This window comes from Mercenaria mercenaria, chromosome 1 (genome assembly GCF_021730395.1).
Source record: "Mercenaria mercenaria strain notata chromosome 1, MADL_Memer_1, whole genome shotgun sequence".
NCBI lineage: Eukaryota > Metazoa > Mollusca > Bivalvia > Venerida > Veneridae > Mercenaria > Mercenaria mercenaria.
The window spans coordinates 4,604,218-4,627,577 of NC_069361.1; the positions used below are offsets into that span (position 1 = coordinate 4,604,218).

At 33.7% G+C, this 23,360-nt stretch overlaps 1 protein-coding gene across 1 annotated transcript in view; it reads right to left on the reverse strand.

Moving 5' to 3' along the window:
- The window catches only part of LOC128555605 (uncharacterized), a 65,530-nt gene that overhangs the window by 11,779 nt on the left and 30,391 nt on the right, over positions 1-23,360 (reverse strand). The window contains exons 3-4 of the mRNA XM_053538406.1: positions 3,513-3,723; positions 874-1,089 (exon numbers count right to left, since the gene is read on the reverse strand). Coding sequence (XP_053394381.1) covers positions 874-1,089; positions 3,513-3,723 — 427 coding nt within the window. The remainder of the gene's footprint in view (positions 1-873; positions 1,090-3,512; positions 3,724-23,360) is intronic.

The following is a 23,360-nucleotide window of genomic DNA, read 5'->3' on the forward strand; positions in this document are numbered from 1 at the left end:
ATTAAGTTCCATGTGTTTTGTTTATCCAACTATATTTGCCGTAAGAACAAACTACCTTTGTTAATGAAAAGGAACTAGTGCAAGTGATTGAATTTCTATACAGGTAAATTCACACCGTCTATATTGAAGCATTTCATTTATGTTTCTCGGGGATGGGGAATTGGGGGCGAGGGGGTTCAACTGCAAAATTGGTAGACTTACATAAATAAGTCTTAAGCGATAAGAGATATATTTTAAATTTAAACACGTTGTTACGATTACAAAATTGTCCCACCTCAATTCATGAAATATTCAAAAAGAAGGACGGTGTGACATTACATCTGAATAGAGGAAATTTTAATAAATCATTTGCTTAAAAAACGTTGAAAATGAATATCGCTTCATGTTCGACAGAGAGATATTAGCATGCAATATTTAAAGTCATAATTGGCATTTGTCGATTCTGTATAAATAAAAAAAGTATGTTGTAGTCTAGTTCAAAGACCGTTATCTTCTGTTGAAACGTTTTTTTAGAAACGTAACCAGGTGTGCTGCGTTTGAGTAAGAAGATAATCCTTGCTGTTTCTATTGTGGTCTATTCAAAAAAGATATTCTATTTTTATCCCTAGTGACCCCTACAAGGGACCAAGTATAGCTAACTGAACAAACGTAATGGAGAACCGTGCACAAATTTGGTGACAATCCATTTAGTGGTTCAGGAAAAGAAGTTGTTAACTGTGTTTTCTATCTTTATGTTTTTGCTCATTTGTACTTCATAACGTTTGGTTTAATGCTAACTAGCAGCTGACTCAAGACGGGTGACGAATCATCCACCTTGTATACTAACAACTGGCACTGAACAGAATTCAGGTGAGCTATAAACAAGAAACATACCCAGGGTATTACTACCATCATGACCAGTATCATCATATACACGTATAACAAACATAAGCATCATCACCATGATCATTGCCGTGTTAAAAAATGAAACATAAAAAGTTGCTCCAAGTCCACCAATACACGTGTACGTCCCTATTACAGCTGTCATCAGCATAGCGGCGTACTCTGTACCCATGTCTTTCGTCAACCCTGATAGGACTGCAGAACCACCTAAAATGCATGAAAAATTGTGGTGTATTTCCTTGCGATAAATTCTTAATGCCTAACAGATTAAAAATTTTGAGGACTAGGCAACGTAACGGAAATAAATCTAGGGGCAATCACTCACTGGCACCAGAACAGAAAGAAAATGCCTCTGTGCATGTTATACCCTACCCCTAGATATTCTATCAGAACCATGTTCATGAACGGGAAAGTGCACTAACCCATTTCAATCGTACATTTCTCACCTAAAACGCACAGTTCGGTGAATGGGTACCCAGCATATTGAACAAGTGGTAATCTATCTTACATCGTGTACCAGTCACTTTGTCTCAACATTTCATATTGCAGAGATACTAGTACTCCACATATTTTATGCTTTCGTACACGTTACAGAAAAAACTTGCGTGAACTTCCCTATTGAACATTCGGTATAGAGGTCACAGCAGTGCGCACATGTTAGGCGAAATGTAAACAAACAAAAACAGAATGCAAAATATTCACAGTTTTACAAAAAACTCGAAATGATGAATGAAATTAATCTTATATATATGATTTTGAATTTGAAGTCATACATTTGTATATATCTGTACTGTTTACTTAATTCATATTGCACATTTATGTTGCATATACACACATTGGCGTACACGTGTGGTTAGACAACGACTGACATACATTTTCACATCAGCCAATCAGAATGGTTTTGTAATCTAGACCGGAACTTCATTAGGGAAGTTCAACGAAGTTTTTTGTGAAACGTTGAAAATCTATAACTACGCGTTGTTTCTCTCAAGTAAGAAAAATTGAAAACATGTGACAGGTAGACAATGAAAGATACATTAACTCTTGTTCAATATCAATAGTACACATTTACCGAACTGTGCGTATTAGGTATGAAATGCGAAATTGAAATGGGTAAGTATATTTTCCCGTTCATGACCATGGTTCTTATAGAATACCTATGGGTAGGGTATAACATGTACAGAGGCATTTTCTTTCTGTTCTGGTGCCAGTGCAATCACGTGGTTAAAACGTATTTTATATGTATTGATTTTCATTTGGTGTAATACGTTCAGTAATATTTTATTCTTTACAATTAGAACATATATGTATAATTTTTTTCAATTATGATCAGGAAGACAAAATGCATTTTAAAGTTTTAAAACAAATACAAAATAATCACAGTCCCTATTTTATCATTTATTTATCATTTTAGGGTATCCCACTGTTCAAAACATTAAACAGTGCTGTATACACATTTCCCCGAACAATAAAAAATGTCTCACAAACTATTTTGCCCAATAGCTCGGAAAAACGATTGAAACATTTTTATACTGACTTGATAATAAGTACTAATAACTAGAAAATATCTCGTTTATCTCGTTTACCATAAACCAGTTTAAACTGCCCAGTCAAGTTTCTGACAAAGACCGTTCTAATGCGGTGCCCCCACTGATTTCTTTAATTTGTTCGTTTTAAATGTGCCATGTGTGCATGCTAGCATGTATGTTAGTTGCGTGCGTATCCACGTGCTGTGATTGCGGTTCACATTGGGATGTTGTGTTTTTGGAACGCGAATTTCCCTGTTGGATATTTATTCTTGCTCTTTTGTACTTTCATCTTTTCTTCTAAACAAATAAAAGAGGCTTGCAAGCAGTTGTTCTCGTGAAAAACGGAACTGTAGGTTGTCTGATTCCTTTGATGACGTAGTTAATTAGACTACCGGTTCGTTATTTCTAAAGCGCTGTCATCAGGTTATGTGATTTATATAGCACGTTTATTCTTTTTCGGGCACATTATTTTACCATTAGTTGCCTCTATATAAATCATTTAATTGGTGAGCTTTTTGTTTATTTTGTAATGATACAATTGACCCATTTCCGAGCTTTACCTATTTCTATGGTTATCTGTTAGGCAAAAGCATAAATGCAAAGTAGTTCTGTATCGTTCCTTGGGCATAATATAATGCGACTATCGTCTGATCTGCTTGTACCATACTCCTTTACGCTTCCATTTAATTAAGTAATGGCAATATATCCAAGCACATGAAAGATTGCCACAACATTTCAGATTTGCCTTCAGTAATTAATTAAAAAATCTGCTGGTACAGTCAGGTTCAGTGTCGTTACTCATTTACTCGCTAATGAAATCTAAACTTAATTATTTTGCATCTTCTATGCGCGTAAAGAAAACGAGTAAAACTGATGTAAAATAAAATATATTCTTTTATGTTATCACAGTGAAGATTAAATTAAAACAGTCATAAACCTTTAAAATTACTACTTCAAAGAAGATTGGGAAAGATGTCTTAACACATCTATTGCTATTCATTAAACAAAACCACCATAAGCAAAAGAAATATGAATTAGTAACGTTACTAATAATATAATAGAAACATTGAATCAGAGACGTAGCAATCTGCTTATACAAACCTGTCATTGAGTTAGCTGTTACAATGATGTTTGTAAGCAGTGCATAAACCACGAAAACTTTATGTGTATTGGCACCATATCGAGCCTTAATGACTTGTAAAAACGTTTTTGCTCCCGGGGCTCGAATCTTCAACTGAACAGATACCATTGCAAACAGAAGAATCTGTATTGTTGCTCCTGCGGCATACCAGAATGGTCCACTTATTCCATACTGCGGAGGAAAAAGAGATAACTTTTATGAACGGTTGATTGGTACATAATGTGCAAGCCTGAGCTACAATTTCTCTTCTTCCAGTTAATTTTAACCATGTTAAGAGAGAACAAAAGAAAATCAAAAGAGAGCCACGATGGCCCTTCATCGCTTATTTGAGTTTGACATATTAATTAAACGTTTTGATAGGTGACCTTCCAAGAAATACTCCTGAGAAATCATTTTGAAACCTGGCCAGCAGTTTCTGAAAATATTTTCATAGTTTTCCATATAGCCATATAGAGAAAAATAGCCCGTTCCCTGACGGCCAAATTACAATAAATTGAAAGGACACGCAAGGATTATTGCTGTGAAATTATTTTGAAATTAGACTATTAGTTACAGAGGTAATTTTAAAAGGTTTCGTACAGCTATATCGGGAAAATTAACCCCGCGTTTAACGAAATAAAGAATTGAAGTAATGTGGTAAAGGATCACAAAACGAAGATTGTTATTAAATTATTTTGAAATCGGCCGCCGGTTGAACCGGAACATTGTCAAAGAATTCCATAAAGTCATAAAACACTAGCCTCGTCCTCCAGTGATCAGATGTTTACAAATATCAAAATAACTTGAAGGAAAGTTACTTTGTATTCAGGTTCAGAGGAGAGTTTTTTAAGCTTGCCATGTATTTACCATGTAGTGAAAACTAGGTCCGCCTTCTGTTGACATGTTTTACGAAGCAAAATGATTTGGAAAATTCTGTAAGAGTCGTCCAATAAATATTTCTGTGATTGAAGTTGTTTTGAAATTCTGCAAGCGATTTGTAAGAAGACGATGTGTCTTTCTTTTCGGTTACCATGTCATCCAGAATTTTTATAGATTATATTTATTTGAAGATATCCGAAATGGACCACTTAACGAATAGAAGATTGTTGAAACTGGCGGCTTGTTTGTTTAGGAGTGCATGTTCGACGACGGACAGACGAGGACATGCAACGATCTTAAAAGCTCGCCATGTTGATATGTAAAATTAATTTGAAAACCTTTTATAACTGAGTCGGTTTCATAACTGTGTAGTATTTTACCCACAGTATTATGAACTAAAATAGCTGAGTTCATACTGACTTTTAAAAGCTACTAAGTGTAACAAGTAAATTCAAAGGGTTTCTTGAAATTGAATATGTATGTTTAGAACAAATATCAGTATATGATTTTCATGGTCATAAAAGCGTTAAATTGTAGATCTACAATATTCATTGAGGAACTTGATTACTGTAAAATAGTCAACAGAAATTAGATTTTAAACGGTATATGTCAGCTTCTCTTTGATGTCGCAATGAAGTTTTTTTCTGAAAAACAGCCTATACACATAATAACATCGAGACGTTGTATCAATTAAGTATTGGCTATAATAGATATGTATTGTGAATAATAACTGACAGATTATAGATGTTTAGAAATTTTACGAGACTTTAATTTGGTTACAATATCTAACGAAAATTTTATTAAAATTATACAGAGCTTGGGTACGTCTTGATAAATCAAAACTGCCAAAATTCTGATTTATTTTTAAATGTGAAGCGGTTACGACCCTTCTCAAACATTAACGGTTGTGAGGATATTCCTAATGTTCAAGAAATTCTTAAAAGCATATCAATATTTCTTTTATATCGCATGAATTTTGAATGGAACAGTTAGTAAAAACAACTATCCATATCATATAATCTGTCATTAACTATGTTTTAAAGTCTTCTTAAGAAATATAAAAAACAATTCTGATATCTAAAAATTCCTTTTGTTGTTATCGTACGATCTGGAGGTCAGTGACTTTAACCACAATAGATATGGCAAATACGCACACAACAGCAGGTCACTTTCTTCATGTATTCCACTGTTCGTTTTTTGTTTCAACTTTTAAAGTCATAACGGTATCGATTGTAACTGAAGTAAATCCCAGGTACTTGAAACTGATACTTTATGTGTTCTGGGTGGTCTTTATATCATATAACTAGTTTTAACATTTAGCCTGCTAAATTTCTAAAATGGACTGGTCCATCATTCAATTTTGGCAGTACCTTATATTATTCGAAGGGGTGTTCACTGAAAATTTACTGACTGGATAGCGAACTGATCTTGGTCTGCACTGGTCGCAAAGGCAGAATCACTTGCCATCAGCAGGCTAAAGGTTAAAAATATATAATACTGATTAACTCAAGCAAAAAAAAAAACACATTCTACTCGATCCTCGGAGGATGACCAAAACAAGTACCATAACTCCGACCCGAAGTTTCTTCGAGTCAGTCATTTTTCGTCTCTGACTCTGAGGATTCTCGGAACAGAACAGAACAGAACAGAATTTTATTAAAGACTTGTACATAGTACATCGTCATTCATAATAAACAACACAATATTATAATACATTGTCATGTTATCATGACCTTTTAAACAAACAATGATGATTATTCAATTAATAGTAATGTTTGATGATGGAGGATGAACAGTTATAATATAACATTTATAATATATTTAAAATAATTCTATCAACAAATAGGCATAAATATGTCCTTTAAATTGCTAATATAAGGCGAGAATGTTAATATTAATTGTTAACATTCATAATCATATTTCTAGTTTTAATAGATTCTTTAATATACTTTGCAAGATTTAATAATGTAGTCTTTTTATTTGTAGTAATAAGTTCAATAAATTTATACATTGATGGTCTGCTGTAATAATACTTCTTAATTTATTTTCTCCTAATATCTATATAACATGGGCATATCAAAATGAAATGGTATTCATCTTCAATATCTATCGTGTTACAACATAGATAATATCACTCATTACGAGGTATTCTATTTTGCCCGTATCGGCCAGTTTGAATTCTAATAGTATGTGCACACATTCTCATTCTTGTAACAAAAAATCTATAACTTTTAGGTAATAAATCTAAGTAACATTCATATACAAGAGTTGTTTTACAATTTTTAAAAAGTTCTAACACGGCACTATTTTCAACAGATGCACGCCACTCTTGCATGTAATTATCAATAAGTCTTTGTTTAAAAATCTTTGGAAACGTTTTACAATCTAACAAACATGTATTATTGAAACATTCAGAAAAGCCATACATATCTAATATTTTTTTTTTTACATTCGATACCCAGTTATTCTACCTATATTACAGTCGGATACGCCCAGCTCATAGACTTTCTTTAATATAATATTATCAGTGTTTATCAATTTGCACCAATATTTTATTATTCTCACATACCTATTAATATACAGGGTGCCTACCTAACTCACCATAAACACTTGAATTACACGTGCTACTTCTAACGTTTAATATCCTTTTACAAAATTTCATATGTACACACTCAATATCTTTTGATTTATTGTGGGCCCCATACTTCAGAAGAGTATGACAAAATAGAGCCTACAAAAGAATCAAACAACTGACATAATAACTTTGGTTTAAAATCAAAATCTTTACAGTTACATAATAAAACATTTAAAGCTTTTAATGCTTTACCAATCAAATGTTCTTGGTTTAAAACAAAACTCCCTGTGTAGTTGAACAATGTACCAAGATAATTAAAACAGTCTACAACTTCTATTGGTTGGTCATTGTAAAACCATCTTTCTCTAGAAAAAATAGGTCCCCTTTTCCTAAATACAACAATTTTAGTTTTCATAACATTAACTTCTAATCCCCATTGTATACAGTATGTGTGTAATAAATCAAGGCTATTCTGCAAATCTTCCGGAGTTTTACCCATAATTGCCATATCATCGGCAAAAAGTAATAGAATTAATACAATGTCATCGATCAATAAACCCGAATTAAAATTGCCTTGCAAATACAATTCAAGGACTTCTACAAAGAGAGAAAAGAGTATGGACGAAATTACCTCCCCTTGACGTAAGCCTATTGATTATTTGGAAAATAATCAGAATATGAATTTCAGCATCTTACGCATGATTTTACTTTATCATACATATCCTTTATAATACGCAAAAGGTTTCTTTGTATGCCACATTTATACATTTTCAGCCATAATGAATGTCTACAGATGCTATCAAAACAAGATTTTAGATCAATAAATCCTACATAAAGGCGTTTATTATTATTAAGGTAATGTTGTATAACAGAGTGCAAAATAAACACAGCATCTCGGAGTGACTAAAGCTAAAATTCAGTTAGTGAAAAACACCTGTATTGGGACACTGTGAGTAATTTTGTCGATTGACTCCCGAGGCGAAAATATAATTTCATAGATTACCTGTATCAATTTTACTTGGTTTTGGAGTAACTTTGAGGACATACTTTACATTACTAGGAGCAGGAAAAATAAATTTTATGCAATGATAGTGTAAAGATCCCATATTTGTGAATAATAATATTACCTTAAGTCTTTATTTCACTCTAAGATAAATAAGAAAATGGACTAACTAAAGCTTTTTTATTCGCTCAATAATTTATGAATTGCTGCGTCAGTGTTATTTTTCTATTTGTTAATTAATTCCTACTACATGTATTATTTTAAAGCAACAACAAAAACACAGTAATCTCTTCATATACATCCTAAGTTTTCGAAAGCTTGGTTTTTACAATAAACATTACAGAAATTCCTTGCAAGTCATATTTGCTCGTAAACAAATTACGTGTCCTTAAATCAGTGAATGATTATCTTTAAAACAAACAAAAATAATTAAAAAGTCATTACACTACACAGCGTAATCAATAAAACGGATTAATCAACTGGTAAACGTCAAAGGAATCGGACAGTAAATCTAACTTCTATAAGTTCCTTATTTATGCTAGCAAATTCTTAATTTTCTCTGTTTTGGATTTAGTCGGCACATACTGTAATTTAACAGTTTGCAAAAAGGTAAAAATAATCGATTTATTTTGTTTGGAAAATACCTATATAAAACCCTGTATACCTGGCATTAGTTCATATTTGTATATTACATACAAAATACATTAAGTTCTACACATTCTTGTGTAGATTTCATTTACATTGTGTTTTGGCTGTGCGACAATGTCAACGGAGGGTAATTCTTCACTTGTTTGATACTATAAAGACGGTGCATTTCATGGCATTTAAAAACGTATAACAAGATAATTATGTTTTCATATTTGTCATTTTTCTTTGATATCAACTACATATTTTTACCAACTATAAAATACGTCCACAATAAAGAATATGACCAAGTTACATAAATATTTCACCAAGTCTTTCATGAACGGAAGCCGTTTAAAGACATTTTAGCACTAGCGGCTGCTAGAAGGGATTAACCTATCTGATTTGTCCGAAATTGGTATAGGACCTTACATTGATGCTACAGACCAAGTTTGATGAAGATCCATCCAACGGCTCAGTTTAAAGTGTGTTTTTTTTCTCAATTTACCACTAGCGGCTTCTAAAATTAACCCAGCACGTCTATAGAACAACTTTGCGAGTAGATCTAATGGTGACGCTACAGACCACGTTTGATGAATATCCGTCAAGTGGTTCGGATGCAGAAGTTTCTTTTCTAACACAATTGGCCCCTAAATAGGGCCAAATGTTCCTATTATAATAACATTGACTGAGGATCTCTGAGTGATGCTACAAACCAAGATTGATGAAGACCGATCAAGTGCTTCATCAGAAGTCGCTTAAAGTTGTTTTCTTTTTTAGCATTAGCGTCCGCAGAAAGAGCCCATGTGCCCCAATTTTAACCAAAGAGAAACATATAATGCTTCAGACCACGTTTGATGACGATTAATTACAGTTCATTCGGAAAAACATATTTAAGGAGTTATCAATGTTTAGCTCTAGCGGTCCCTAAAAAGGGGAAAAGTGCCCCGATTTGAAAAAAAAAATTGGAGAGAACCTTATAATTTTGCTACAGACAAAGTTTGATGAAGATCTATCAAGCGGCTCTTAAGAAGAAGTTAAACACTTTCTATTTTTGTACAAGCTGGCCATTAAAGGGTTCAAGTTCCCCCATTTGAATAAAATTGGGAGAGTACATTGTAATAATGTTAAAGACCAAGTTTGATGACGATCCAACAAGTGGTGTTTTACGGACACAAACATTCTTTTAAAGATTCATGATGACCAGCGAGAAAATGGTTCTTTTTTGTTGTTGGGTTTAACGTCACACCGACGCAATTGCATGTCAAATGGCAACTTTCCAGCTTTTTATGGTGGAGGAAGAGCCCAGGTGCCGCTCCGGGCACTATTTTTTCAGTGGCGGGCACCCGAATACGACCACCGAGCCGGATGGGTTCTTCACAGGTAGAAAATATGGCCGCAAGAATGTTAATAACAATTTTGATTGATTTAATCTAGCGACATAGACTTACCTAAGACCCCGTTTTCAACTTGACCTAGATTTCTTTTAGAGAGAAAAATACTTGCAAAGTTTAATGAAGATGAAGTTAAAAATGGCCTGTAGAGTGTTAACAAGGTTTTTTGTTTATGTTACCCAGGTTTTGATCCGAAATTTCCAAGACACAAACTCATCAGAGATTTTACTATTCTGACCAAGTTTCATGATGACTGAGCCAAAATTATAGCCTCTAGAGTGTTAACAGTCAAACTATTCATGATGGACGGCAGTCACGTGGCTATAGCAACTGATGTTATATTAATGAATAAATCACATACTATCTGAGAAGAATAATTATCAAAAGTGCAGATTCATTTATATCAAACCTACATTTATATTATGATATTAATTTGTATTATGTATCATTTATCGTAATTTTCAAACGTGTTTTAAAGACATCGAATATTAGTGTCACGAAAAAGTTTACAGTGTTATATAATAATATAATCCTTGCGTGTATCAGTGCTATACAGTGGGCACGTTAAAGAATCAGGCTGTCTATTCGCAAAGAGCTAGGCTAAGTTAGCCGGACAAGCCTGTATCTGATTTCTGATCTCTCTGTCGTTGGGGCTTTGTCTCACTCTGTCCCTCTGGTCAGATCGCTCTGTGTCTGTACTAGTAGAGGATGAATTATGCGCCCTGTGTGGCTGCATTTGAACTATGTAAAGCACCTTTGAACGTGAAATTGATCATGAAAAGGGCGCTATATAAATCTGGTATAATAATAATATAATAATAATTAGCATTATTTTTTACATATTTTGAAAAGTTTGCTGTTGAGACTGGTTGATTGTCTTTCGCATTTAAGTTGATAAGACGTAATATAAGTTATTGTTATATTTGTAAATACTCGACTTTTGCCCTTTTTTATTGTTAGATAAAATGGTAAACTGTAAAACACGTTTATTCATAAACCATGGTTAACCATGTACACATTACCTGGTACTGAAAGGGACATTTTATGTAAAAACAACACAAACACATCTGCCGTGTTATGTTATAGAAATGGTTATGTAAAATTGTTAATCAATAATTTAAGCACAAACGTAGCAATGAACGAGTGTAATACTTCACCATCAGTCCTACTTGAACAGAGTCATGCATTTGATTTCAGCATGTATCTACCTTCTCTTAGACTTAGCTTTTTTTCTATTTATTTGCACTCCACCTCGTTAAAACATCTAGAGAGGATGAAGTACCACAACGAAGAAACTCGGTTTACCTAGAGTTTTAATGTACAAAAAATGTGGATTGGAATTTTATTTTGTGGTGTGTAAGTCTTTGATATTGGTAAAAGGTTTTTGTTGCTTTCCAGCGTTACAGTTTCTGCAGCATTTACATATAAAAATAAAAGGATTAAGTTTTATTATGAAACGTATCAGTACCAGTATACATTTTTTGTTATAGCCTAGTCTGTTGGATATCACAGAAGCCAATGCCTGAACGGTTATGCCCTGTCATCTTTTTCTTTTGATCTTTTCAATGGCATCATTAAGAACCTTTCATCACTTTACTTTTTAACCGATTCTCTTTGAAATTGCAGGTATGAAAGTGGGTTTTATTACTTTATATGCAAATACAACTTAGCAATTAGATACATGAAAGAAATTTAATAAAGGGTAAATATTTTGTGAAAACTGTTATAATTCTAGATATACTGATAAAATGCAATCATATTAACAAATGATCTAACAGCATTGTTGCCAATCATATTAATACAGCAGACACGAAAAACAGGTAATTTACTCGGATAAATGGAATAACAGACCAGATCAGACTTGGGGTGACATATCTTATCTGATGTGTACTATATAATTCTAAAGATACAAGACGCAGTAAGTTTACTAACATAAATAGAAACGACCTCGTACTAATGGCCTTTAAAGGGCAAACAAAAATGCAGACTTTAGTTTATTATTCATTTTCTTTCCATTTTTCCCCCATGTTCTTGACTTGCGGCCCTTTCAAAGAAGGTAAGCGGAGCCGCTTGACAAAAACTGGAGAAAAACATGCTATAGACAAAATTAAGCGATGATTCATCAGGACATTGTTACAAGTTTGATTTTACAATTTGAATAAAACTAAAAGTGATCTATGCAAGTATGTTTCTGGCCAAGTTTGGTGGAGATTTATCTTGTGGTTCACACAGGAAATTGTTAAAAGTACATAGTTAAAGCCACACGACAGTAAGTTGAATTGTAAGTACTTAAAATCACCAAAATATCTTAAACATTTGTACGTTATGTCGTTCATATTAGTTGAATAAGTTTTGAGATAGTTGTCATACCTGGTTTCGCAAATCAGACAGGTATTTATTAAGGATTGATCGGGAAACAATTGTAGATTATTTTGCAACCGATGTAATAAACATGATAGAAGAGAAATAAATGAAATCGCTTTTAAATCAATATCACTAAAATATATAGGATATATTCAGCTTGGTAAACATGGGATAAATCATTGCAGATGGGCTATTGACTACATATATGCACAGTAAATATTTATATCTTCTATCTAACGGTGTCTAAAACTATGTCTAGATATAGATCACGTGGCTGCAATATATATATAATGATAAAATACAAGGTTCTGTCCGTCTGACCGAATTTTATAAATTCAATGTGGAAAGACACCGATGTTATACTCCTTTTATCACATTTGCGTACTGCTGAAAATGCGAAATTTCTTCTTTCTTAACCTATTTTAGGAAAAAAGGTAATTTAACCAACATATATACTAACAGGAACATCAATGCCGAAATATCTTTATACTAGTTTACTACCAAAATTATGTAATGGTTTTATTTGACTTCTATCAATATTGATAAAACATGTGAAACGATCCTTTGGAAGCATAGATCGTAGTCAAGCAACATAATAGCAAACTCGATTTGACTGAGCCTGTTCATGAGAGAAAACGAAATGTACAACACCCCGCACGTCCCCCAGCACCGGCTTTAGCAAAATTCTATTACAGCAAAACTGTATGTACTTCATAATCCCAAAGGACCAAAAAATATAACAACACAGAGTCCAAGTACGGGGCGACCTTCTACTTTCTGTGAAAAAGAGATCTTTTCGCCAAACGAGATATTTTGTCATTTCAGATGAAATCAAGCAAACATTCATGTGGACTATTTTATCAAAGAACTGGTGGGAATGAGATAAATGAACGTACTCCATAATCCCAAAGGACCAGAAAATATAACAACACTGCGCAACATCATCAAGCCAGACATATGAATAATTGCATTAGATTTATTTATTAATGCAATGCAAAGCAGTAAAATATTGATAGATCTCTAATGGATGTAATGTTATTGATCCCAAATGGATATAATGTTTCATGCTTTAAGCCATATTTATTCATCAATCATATAGCAGTTAACCTAGTTGATATCACACAAGTGCATCTGATTTAATTTAGATTTAAAGTAAAACAGCGATCGTTTGATTTGTATGTTGTACCCAATCTAGGGATATGCACAATTTTGAAATTGAGCAGTTCCTCAGTTAGCGTACTCAATACAGATAAGACCCTGTTGTCGATAGATAATCATGCTGGTATCTCTTTTAATAAATGATTTAATTACTTTAAGGTTGTTGGCCCTGGATTATATCGCTATTGATCTGCCTTCGTAAAAATACTAACGTATGTGCTGTTCTGAAATATCTGGAAAAAATGTAGAGAACTCATCTAAAACTGTATTGTATTTCATGCTAGAAGTGAAATATGTATATCTGAAAGCTATAAATATTTTTCTCCACTTTATATGATTAAGACTTATTCAAGTGTACCTTTCTTGTAGAAATTCATTAAGGAATATTGTTAAGACTTGTTCTATATTATTCCTTTAAAAAGTGTAGTCTCCGAGCTAAGGCGTGAATTTAAAAAATGAAAACAAAACAATTTTACAGATTATTTTTGCTAGCATTTTTATCAATATCAACTTTTAAAACTAAACATATATTTCTGGTCTTCTAGAATTTATGTTATCTTTTAATTCCTAAAGAAGAGCGTTTATTTTTTTGTCGTTTCGTCTTTTTAAACATTAGCACAGATCAATCTGTATTGAATAAGTGTAATGAAAAGTACTATACTCGTAAAGTCTTGTGAATATTAGTTCCCAAAGACATTATGCACATCTGTCTACAAAGAACATGATCACAAGTTAATAAGATGAAACACTGGCGCAACGTTATAAAGCATACACAGAAATACCGATATCTCACAAATGTGTTTCAAGATTAAATTAGTTCAAGGCCGTTTGTTTAATATCCTGCTATCGTACAATCGCTCATCCTATCATCCTATTATCCTACAATCTTGTCATCCTACTGTTCTACCATCGCATAAACAACAAATGAATTTAGTGCTTTAGTTCAGATTCGTACGGCGGCACAGAAGGGATATAGAAGATAGGTTTTCTTCAAAGTAAGATATTTCAAATAGTGGCACTTGACTCCTCTCAGGGGCAACTAGACTATGCTAGCTACACAGTTATTACCATTCATGATTCAGCGTGTCATAAATACATTCAAGTTCAAACAGTCAAGGTCAGGTGAGTGACTTAGGAACACTGCTTAGAAGCCCTCTGGTTATACTAAACATAGTTGTTACCGTGTTATGTGTATACTTCAACGTCAAATAGTTAGTTTCAGATAAGCCTCTTCGGGTACTTTGACCCTCTTGTATTCATTATTGTGTTCGGAATTAAATACATATTGTTTTTATACATAATAGAATAGAACGAAAACTGAAGAAAAAAATTATCTTAGTATAAATTTTGGAAATCACGTTCTATGATTAACCGTTTATAACAACCTGATAACGATCGGGCTGGGTGTTGCTAATTACCAGTTATAATGTAGTCGTAATCACCGGTTAATTTAAATCAATAGGGGCAATGGTATTGATGAGCTATTAAATTTCCGAGTGCGTTAAGTGCGTTTAGATATAAATAAGTCAAATAAGAGATAATCTACTCCAAATGTAGAACTTTTTAAAAGTTTTTGAAATTATGTTTTCCTTTCATTTCATTTTATTTTTTTGCATTTAACCATCGGCTTTCAAATATTCAAAAATGTCTAGATCATTGTTAGAGTTCATTTAACATAGAAATCAGTATAATTAAAACGTTTTGCATAAATGTTTTATATTTAAGGCTACTTAGCAAATTCGCCAATTTAACAGAGATTATTTGATTTTATTCATTTGTTTTGGCAAATGTAACAAGAGGACCATGATGGTCCTGAATCGCTCACCTATTCCCACATGACCCAGTTTTGAGTATGACGTCTTTTTTCTATTATTTGACATAGTGACCTTGCTTTTGAGCTCATGTGACCCAGTTTTGAACTTGACCTAGATATCATCAAGATAAAAATTCTGACCAATTTTCATGAAGATCCATTGAAAAATATGGCCTCTAGAGAGGTCAAAAGATTTTTCTAATTTTAGACCTACTGACCTAGTTTTTGATTGCAGTTGACCCAGTTTCAAACTTGAACTAGATATCATCAAGATGAACATTCAGACCAACTTTCATATAGATCCCATGAAAAGTATGGCTTCTAGAGAGGTCACAAGGTTTTTTTATTATTTGACCTACTGACCTAGTTTTTGATGGCACGTGACCCAGTTTCAAATTTATACTAGATATCATCAAGATGAACGTTCTGACCAATTTTCATGAAGATCCATTCAAGGGTATGTCCTCTAGAGAGGTCACAAGTTTTTTCTATTTTAAAACCTACTGACCTAAGTTTTGATCGCAGTTGACCCAGTTTCAAACTTGACCTATATATCATCAAGATGAACATTCAGACCAACTTTCATACAGATCTCATGAGAAATATGACCTCTAGAGAGGTCACAAGGATTTTCATTATTTGACCTACTGACCTACTTTCATGATGACACGTGACCCACTTTCGAACTTGACCTAGGTATCATCAAGATGAATATTCTGATTAATTTTTATGAAGATCCATTAACAAGCATGGCCTCTACAGAGGTCACAAGGTTTTTCTATTTTTAGACCTACTGACCTAGTTTTTGACCGCACGTGACCCAGTTTCGAACTTGACCTGATATCATCAAGGTGAACATTCTGACCAATTTTCATACAGATCCCATGGAAACTATGGCCTTAGAGAGGTCACAATGTTTTTCTACTATTTGACCTACTGACCTAGTTTTTGATGGCACGTGATCCAGTTTCGAACTTGACCTAGAAATCATCAAGGTGAACTTTCTAACCAATTTTCATGAAGATCTTTTGTAATATATGGCCTCTAGAGAGGTCACAATGTTTTTCTATTGTTTGACCTACTGACCTAGTTTTTGATGGCACGTGACCCAGTTTCAAACTTGACCTAGATATCATCAAGGTAAATGTTCTGACCAATATTCATGAAGATCTTGTGAAATATATGGCCTCTAGAGAGGTCACAAGGTTTTTCTATTTTTAGACCTACTGACCTAGTTTTTGACGGCACATGACCCAGTTTCAAACTTGACCTAGATATTATCAAGATGAACATTCTGACCAATGTTCATGAAGATTTTATGAAATATATGGCCTCTAAAGAGGTCACAAGGTTTTTCAATTTTTAGACCTACTGACCTAGTTTTTGATGGCACGTGACCCAGTTTCGAACTTATACTAGATATCATCAAAGTGAACATTCTGACCAACTTTAATAAAGACCCCACAAAAAATGTGACCTCTAGAGTGGTCACAAGCAAAAGTTTACGGACGCACGGACGGACGCACGGACGACGGACGCTGCGCGATCACAAAAGCTCACCTTGTCACTATGTGACAGGTGAGCTAAAAACAAATCCGTTTACAACGCACTCATATTACACACAAAATTATATTATTCCGATACATTTGTTAAGAGAAAACGTAAAATAGTAAAAGAAATGTACTTTTGTTAATTCGAAAAATAAAAAAAACCCTAACTTATCCAGAAATAATTCACAATACAGTGACACAGTTAAAGATAATTATTCTTGTATGCATATATTGCTAATGAGTTGAGGTTGATCTTACTGTGTGCAATTTTGAGATTGCGCACGCATTTTAGGGATCCGTAAATTGAGCAATATCCCAAGATTTGGTACTATATATACATGCATTTTGACCCCAGACAGGGCTAATGTATTGTGGTACTGTCATGAATAGTTTACTAATCTTAAATCAACAGTTTGCTCTTCTACATTCATTTTTGTTGTATGTACAAACTTTAATCAAAAAATAAATATGGAATGTTATTTCTAGTACCAGTTCTTGTGTTTTGAGCGTAGTAGAGGTACTGTTTTTATTGTTTTTCGTATTATATTAGATTAGTGTAAATTAACAAATATGTTTTAAATACAACGCGCAGTGTAGTCGGTCCGAAGTTGTGTCGTTCATATCTCAAAACGTTTTTGACCTAGTTACCAAACCTCAATGTTTTATTAAGCGTGTGAATTCGTGCATCTGATGTTTTAATTTGGATTCAGAGTTATACCTCTTGACTTGGTCAAAAATATGCAAGCAGTGACAAGAGTTGGGGCACCATTGTCATATGGACACACATCATATTTTTAGTTATTTTCCTAAAAATATTATGTATCACGTGTTTTGCTTTTCTAGTTTTCTTCAGTATTTTTTCACGATTTTACTGTAGGGATAACGCATGTGTTTTCGTGTTATAACATCTGCAGAATCCCGGTAGGGCGAGGGTACCAACGATTCCCGATGTTATAACACGAAAAGAACATGCGCTAATGCTATTCTAGCATAAAACGCGTAAAAAGGTGTTTTAACAGTACGTGAGCGCGATAATCTCTCTGTTAACACACGTTTTCTCTCCTGTTAAATCACCCCGAAAAGTGACAATAACAGCAGTTTTATGCTAGAATGGACTGTAAACGCTTACCGTTGCTAACGCAAAAACAACAATAATATTTCAAGTTAAAAGTCCAGTATTCATGTACTTCTACAGGATTGTATAAGGTTGTATAATTCGAGAATCAAGTCGTGGTATAGCCGTCTAAGTTTTTACACTTGAAAGACTCGATGATCGCCTTTTAGAAAAGGTTATACCTCAGATTTATTATTTTTGTCACAAAAATCCATTAGTCATAGCTTCTATTCCGTCTAAACAGCTGATCGCATGTATTGGCATGCTGTCGTTTGACGCCATAGGCCACTCCTGTCAAAAATGTCAATATAAGAAGGAAAAATGAGAATGCTCTATGGAACTTCATGCAAAAAGTTCGGAAAATTTTGTATAGAAAGAAAACAACATAAATGATCCTTTTATTGTAATGAACATCTTTTGAATCACTGTAGACGCTTGTAATTTACAAGAGTAACGTTTTCCCCACCCCTATGATTCTGTCATGTTTTCAAACAGCGGTCGCCATTTTATGAATTTCCCTACATATCAATGTCGTCATAAATATGCAAATCACCTGGGTCAAGATGCGGCCCCCACCAACCCCCACACACATGTTTCTTTGAAACTTGCGGAAAATGCCACTGATGTTGTCGAACATAAATTTACCTTGTTTTTAAACACAATCAGAAAATAGTGATAAATGTTTTTTAAGCATACAAAGATAGTTTGTTGTGTTACCATCCGGTTATGGTAAGTGTCTGTTGATTCTTGATTGTTTATATAAATCAAAATGCCCTGGTTATATGTGGATAACGAAAATGAGGCCTTAAACGTTTTTTTTCACTACATGGTGTTAATAATATTTACAGCATCGTTACGTTGCCATTAAACTTACAACTGGAGACAGCATGTTAAATAGTTGTCTTCTTCTTTCAAATGCTTTGTATACATAAGCAGCTAACGATATTATATATGCTGTGTTTTCGCCTGTTATTAGTTCTATGATTTCTAACAAAATTTGGACGAATTCTAAAATAAGGTTTAATGTATTGTTTCCTAAGATCTTTGTAAAGTACACACTCACATACAAAATGATATTCATTATATTCAATGAGCATTACATATATAACACTTACGTTCAATGAAAATTGTACTAGGTGTTTTCCAACTTCTAACTTATGTGAAGATGTTATTCTTTTAATGAGACAAATTTCATCGAGGAGACGATTACAACTTTGGAAGGTTAAAAGTGAATCACTTACCTTAAAAAAGTTCATTTCTCCTTTTAAATAACTTTTATATTGTTGTTTATTCTGAAAACGACAATTGTAAGTACAATCGCATATATTAAAATAAGTTTGAGTCGCTCGTGAGTCGTGGAATTTCCCGTAATTATGATTGTGATTGACCTTCCTAATTTGCAGACTTCCCAAGATGCCTTGTGGTCAAATTCAACATGGCGTCCCGCAACGATTTTGGGTCGCGACTGATACGGAAAAACAACAAAAAGTATTCATTCGGACATTCGCGAACGAGTCGGTTTGGCAGAAATATAGCAAACATGTCAATCAGTTAGACAAGTAAACAGTTTTTTTGGCAAAATAAGTATATACGACTTATATAAGCTAAAATTTTATATTGCATATTTTTGAATGGAAGGGAATAGAGCTCTGACTGAGGCCCGGTAGGGATAGCCGAATTTGGAGCTCTATGTATACATCTAAATTAAGATTCTATACGTGTCATTGATTAACCGTGACATACACTTGTCGAATAAATATTAAAATCTGTATTTTCACTACTTGGAACTCGATATTACGTATAAGAAGATTAAAATCACGAACGTTTATTAACTAAACACGAAAATATATCGATGTTTTAGCAAGAAAATGAGGTGAATAAACTGTTTGCACCAAAGTGACTTTAATCTATATGAACCAATTAAGGAGACCATCAACTTCCCAAGTAAGCACTTTAAAACGCTTTAAAACACTATATATTTGCTGCTAGTAAAGCATAGTCTGGTAGGAATTACATCATATGAAAATAAATTGCTTAAGCTTGTAACAATGCCATAAAAGGTGTTTATTTCAATATTTTGTCGTTTGTTTTCTTTGTCGGCAGTTGTAATACCATTACTGCTTTTTAAGGATCTACTGTCGTTTATGGATTTACATAGTAAACTCGTACCTTTCATTTTATTTGATATTCCATATGCATCGTAAAACATATTTAAAACTGCATAAAATCGTAGTCTGAAAGGTTAGTAGGTTAGTAGACTACATTGTCTAGTGGTTATGGTTGCTGACTTCGAATCACTTGCCCCTCACAAATGTGGGTTCGAGCCTAACTAGTGGCGTTGAATTCCATGTCAGGAAGCCATCCAGCTACCCAGACGCCCGCCTGTAATGAAATAATGCACGGAAAGCTGGAAAGTCGCCATATGACCTGTAATTGTGTCGTTGCGACGTTAAACCCAACAAATATAGGTTAGCATCTACTGCTACTCCAAAAATGAAGAAACGGAAACCAAAGAAACATACATCAGAAACAATTTTCGACGTCACACAGATTCGATGCAACATAGAAAAAGCGAATTATACCTAATACTTTACAGTAGCTAGGTCTGCAAATGTTTCATACAGCACATGAATGTAGACTGTTTTACATACGAAGCTTTACAGTCACACATTAAACAAAGATTGTAACCCAGTATCTGGAGCACCCGTAATGGAGACACAAATAAAAATATAAATGTGTAGAACATCTGCATTGATGTACCACTTCTCCTACCAAACAGATCGGTATACTTTATCAATGAACGGTCGATCGAATATACCCTACAGGTAGCAACAGAGAAAGCTTTTACACTGGTTAGAAACGGTAGATACTAAACGTGCTTATGTCCATTAGAGTGAAATTTGTATCGATAAGACATAGGCGTATCAGTAGGAGCGGTGGATTGTGGGGGTTAGGCAAGGGGAGACTGTGTCCATGTGTCTGCAGCAGTTAAAGTGGATGGGGGCAGCATATTGTTTGCTTACCAACTGACAGTTATTTAAATATCTATTTTTTATTCAGTATAAATGAGTACATACCGATCACTCTTTCATTAAAACCCGTTACAAATCAGCATTTCAGCAAATATTCTGAACTATTCGTAGTAAATCTTCCTACAAAACTTTCGCATCAAAAAATTTTCTGTAGTTCCTGCTTAAAAATGATTTTTTGAAGGTTTAACAACATGCATTTCACCTGACGCCAACGACAACAACATTTCGTCAAAATCCTGGAGAGTTTAGGATTTGGCGGTTGGGGGAATTCCTTGTAATAAATACGATGGTAGTTGATTTTTAAAACACCTTATACGCAATATCATTATTCATAATCTCTGTTCATGTCTCATAAGCATGACCCCAACAATTATCGTGGAATTTCGTTGATAAATGTTTTATGTAAAGTATATTCGTCAGTATTAAATAATAGATTGTATATATGGGCCGAAGAAAATGGCAAAATCGATGAAGCACAGGCTGGCTTTAGAAATGGGTACTCGACCATTGACAATTTATTTACACTGCAAGCTCTTGTATAGAAGTATTTGTCTAAATCACGTGGCAGAGTGTATGTTTTATATGAAGATTTCGCTAAGGTCTTTGATAGCCTTAGTCACCCTCATTTGTTTAACAGCCTGCTAAGAAAAGGCATCAGAGGCAAATTTTTGTGTGCATTGAAGTCTATGTATGATAATTTTAGTGCTAAAGCATGAACAGGTCAAGGACACTTGACAAATAGCTTCCAATGTTTAAAGGGTACGCGACAAGGAGATATAAGTATTCCTCTGATTTTTGTTCTGTTTATTAATTATCTTTGTACTCATAGAAGAGATCACTGTGGTAGCGGTATATTTAAGAAATAATATATCTCATTTAGTTATTAATTATGGAATTTCTTACAGTAAGAGCTTCTTTTACAAACAATGATAGTTTCACATGAATATTTTTATCAGTTGATCTTAACAATTGTAAATACTTATAAACAGACGGACGGATGAAGTTTAAGTTACATATATATTTTCTTCTTATATCATTATATGCAGGACAAATACATACGAAGTGATATTCATCTTCTATATCAACACATATTGTTAATCTACTTTTTGCTGATGATGTTGCAAATCCAGCTGATACTGTTGTTAAATTGCAACGCCAACTTAACGCTATTAAATCATTCTGTGACAATGTCGGTATGAAAGTAAATACAGCCAAGACGGAAATCATAGTATTTCGAAGAGGGTGTCCTCTAAAACAGTCCGAGACATGGAAATTTGGAGATGTCCCAATTAACATTACTTCATGCTACAAATTCATGGGTCTCATATTTACACCTAAATTATCGTGATCCAGAGCACAATATAAGTTGGTGTCGCAAGCAACAAAATCCGTCAATTGCATAAGGGGATACCAAAGGCAATTTGGGTATTTCGATTATGTTGAAAATTTTAAAGTTTTTGATTCAATGGTGAAACCTATACTTTTGTATGGATCGGAGGTTCTTAGGTGTTAATAAAACAACAAATAATGATGTAGCTCTAGGTGAATGTGGTCGTTTACCATTATATGTTCACTATGTTACTAGATTTATAAAATATTGATGTAAATTGTTGCGAATGGAGAGATACAGATATCCTAGAAATTGCTATCTGATGCTCAAAGACTTAAATAATGCAGGTGGACGAACATGGGCTTCTGAGGTTCTGGAAACTCTCTTTAAGTTTGGTTTTGGGTTTGCAGGACTGGCACAATCATATAAATACCTCCTCTAGATGTGAGCACTACAGAGAGTTTAAATCTCTATTAGATGTAGAGTTCTACCTGAAAATGGACCTTCCATTTTACTTGCGCAAAAGTTTTGCTAAATTTAGATGTTCAAGTCATAAACTGGGTATTGAACTTGGTAGACACATTGGGATCCCCAGAGATGAAAGACTCTGTACCTATTGTCTTGAGCACCAGATAGTCGTTGTCGAGGATAAGTTTCATGTGTTCTTTGAATGTGGAAAATACTCACAAGCAAGAGACTTCTATCTTGGACAACCTTCGCATAGCACACTAAATGTGTTCTATACGAAGATGTCCACTGATAACAAAGCAGAATTGTTAAAAGCATGTGGATTTATTCACAATATAATGATAAAATAGGCAAGAAAGTGTGTTCTATGTTTAAATACTCCCAAAATGATTTATTGTATGGGTGCAATTCTCTATATTATATAATGTTTATATTGTACATGTATTATGGGCTGGTGGCCTTTCTTTACAAAATAAAAAAGTTGAATTGAGTTGAGTTGAAATCAGCAGTGGCTTTAACAAGCCT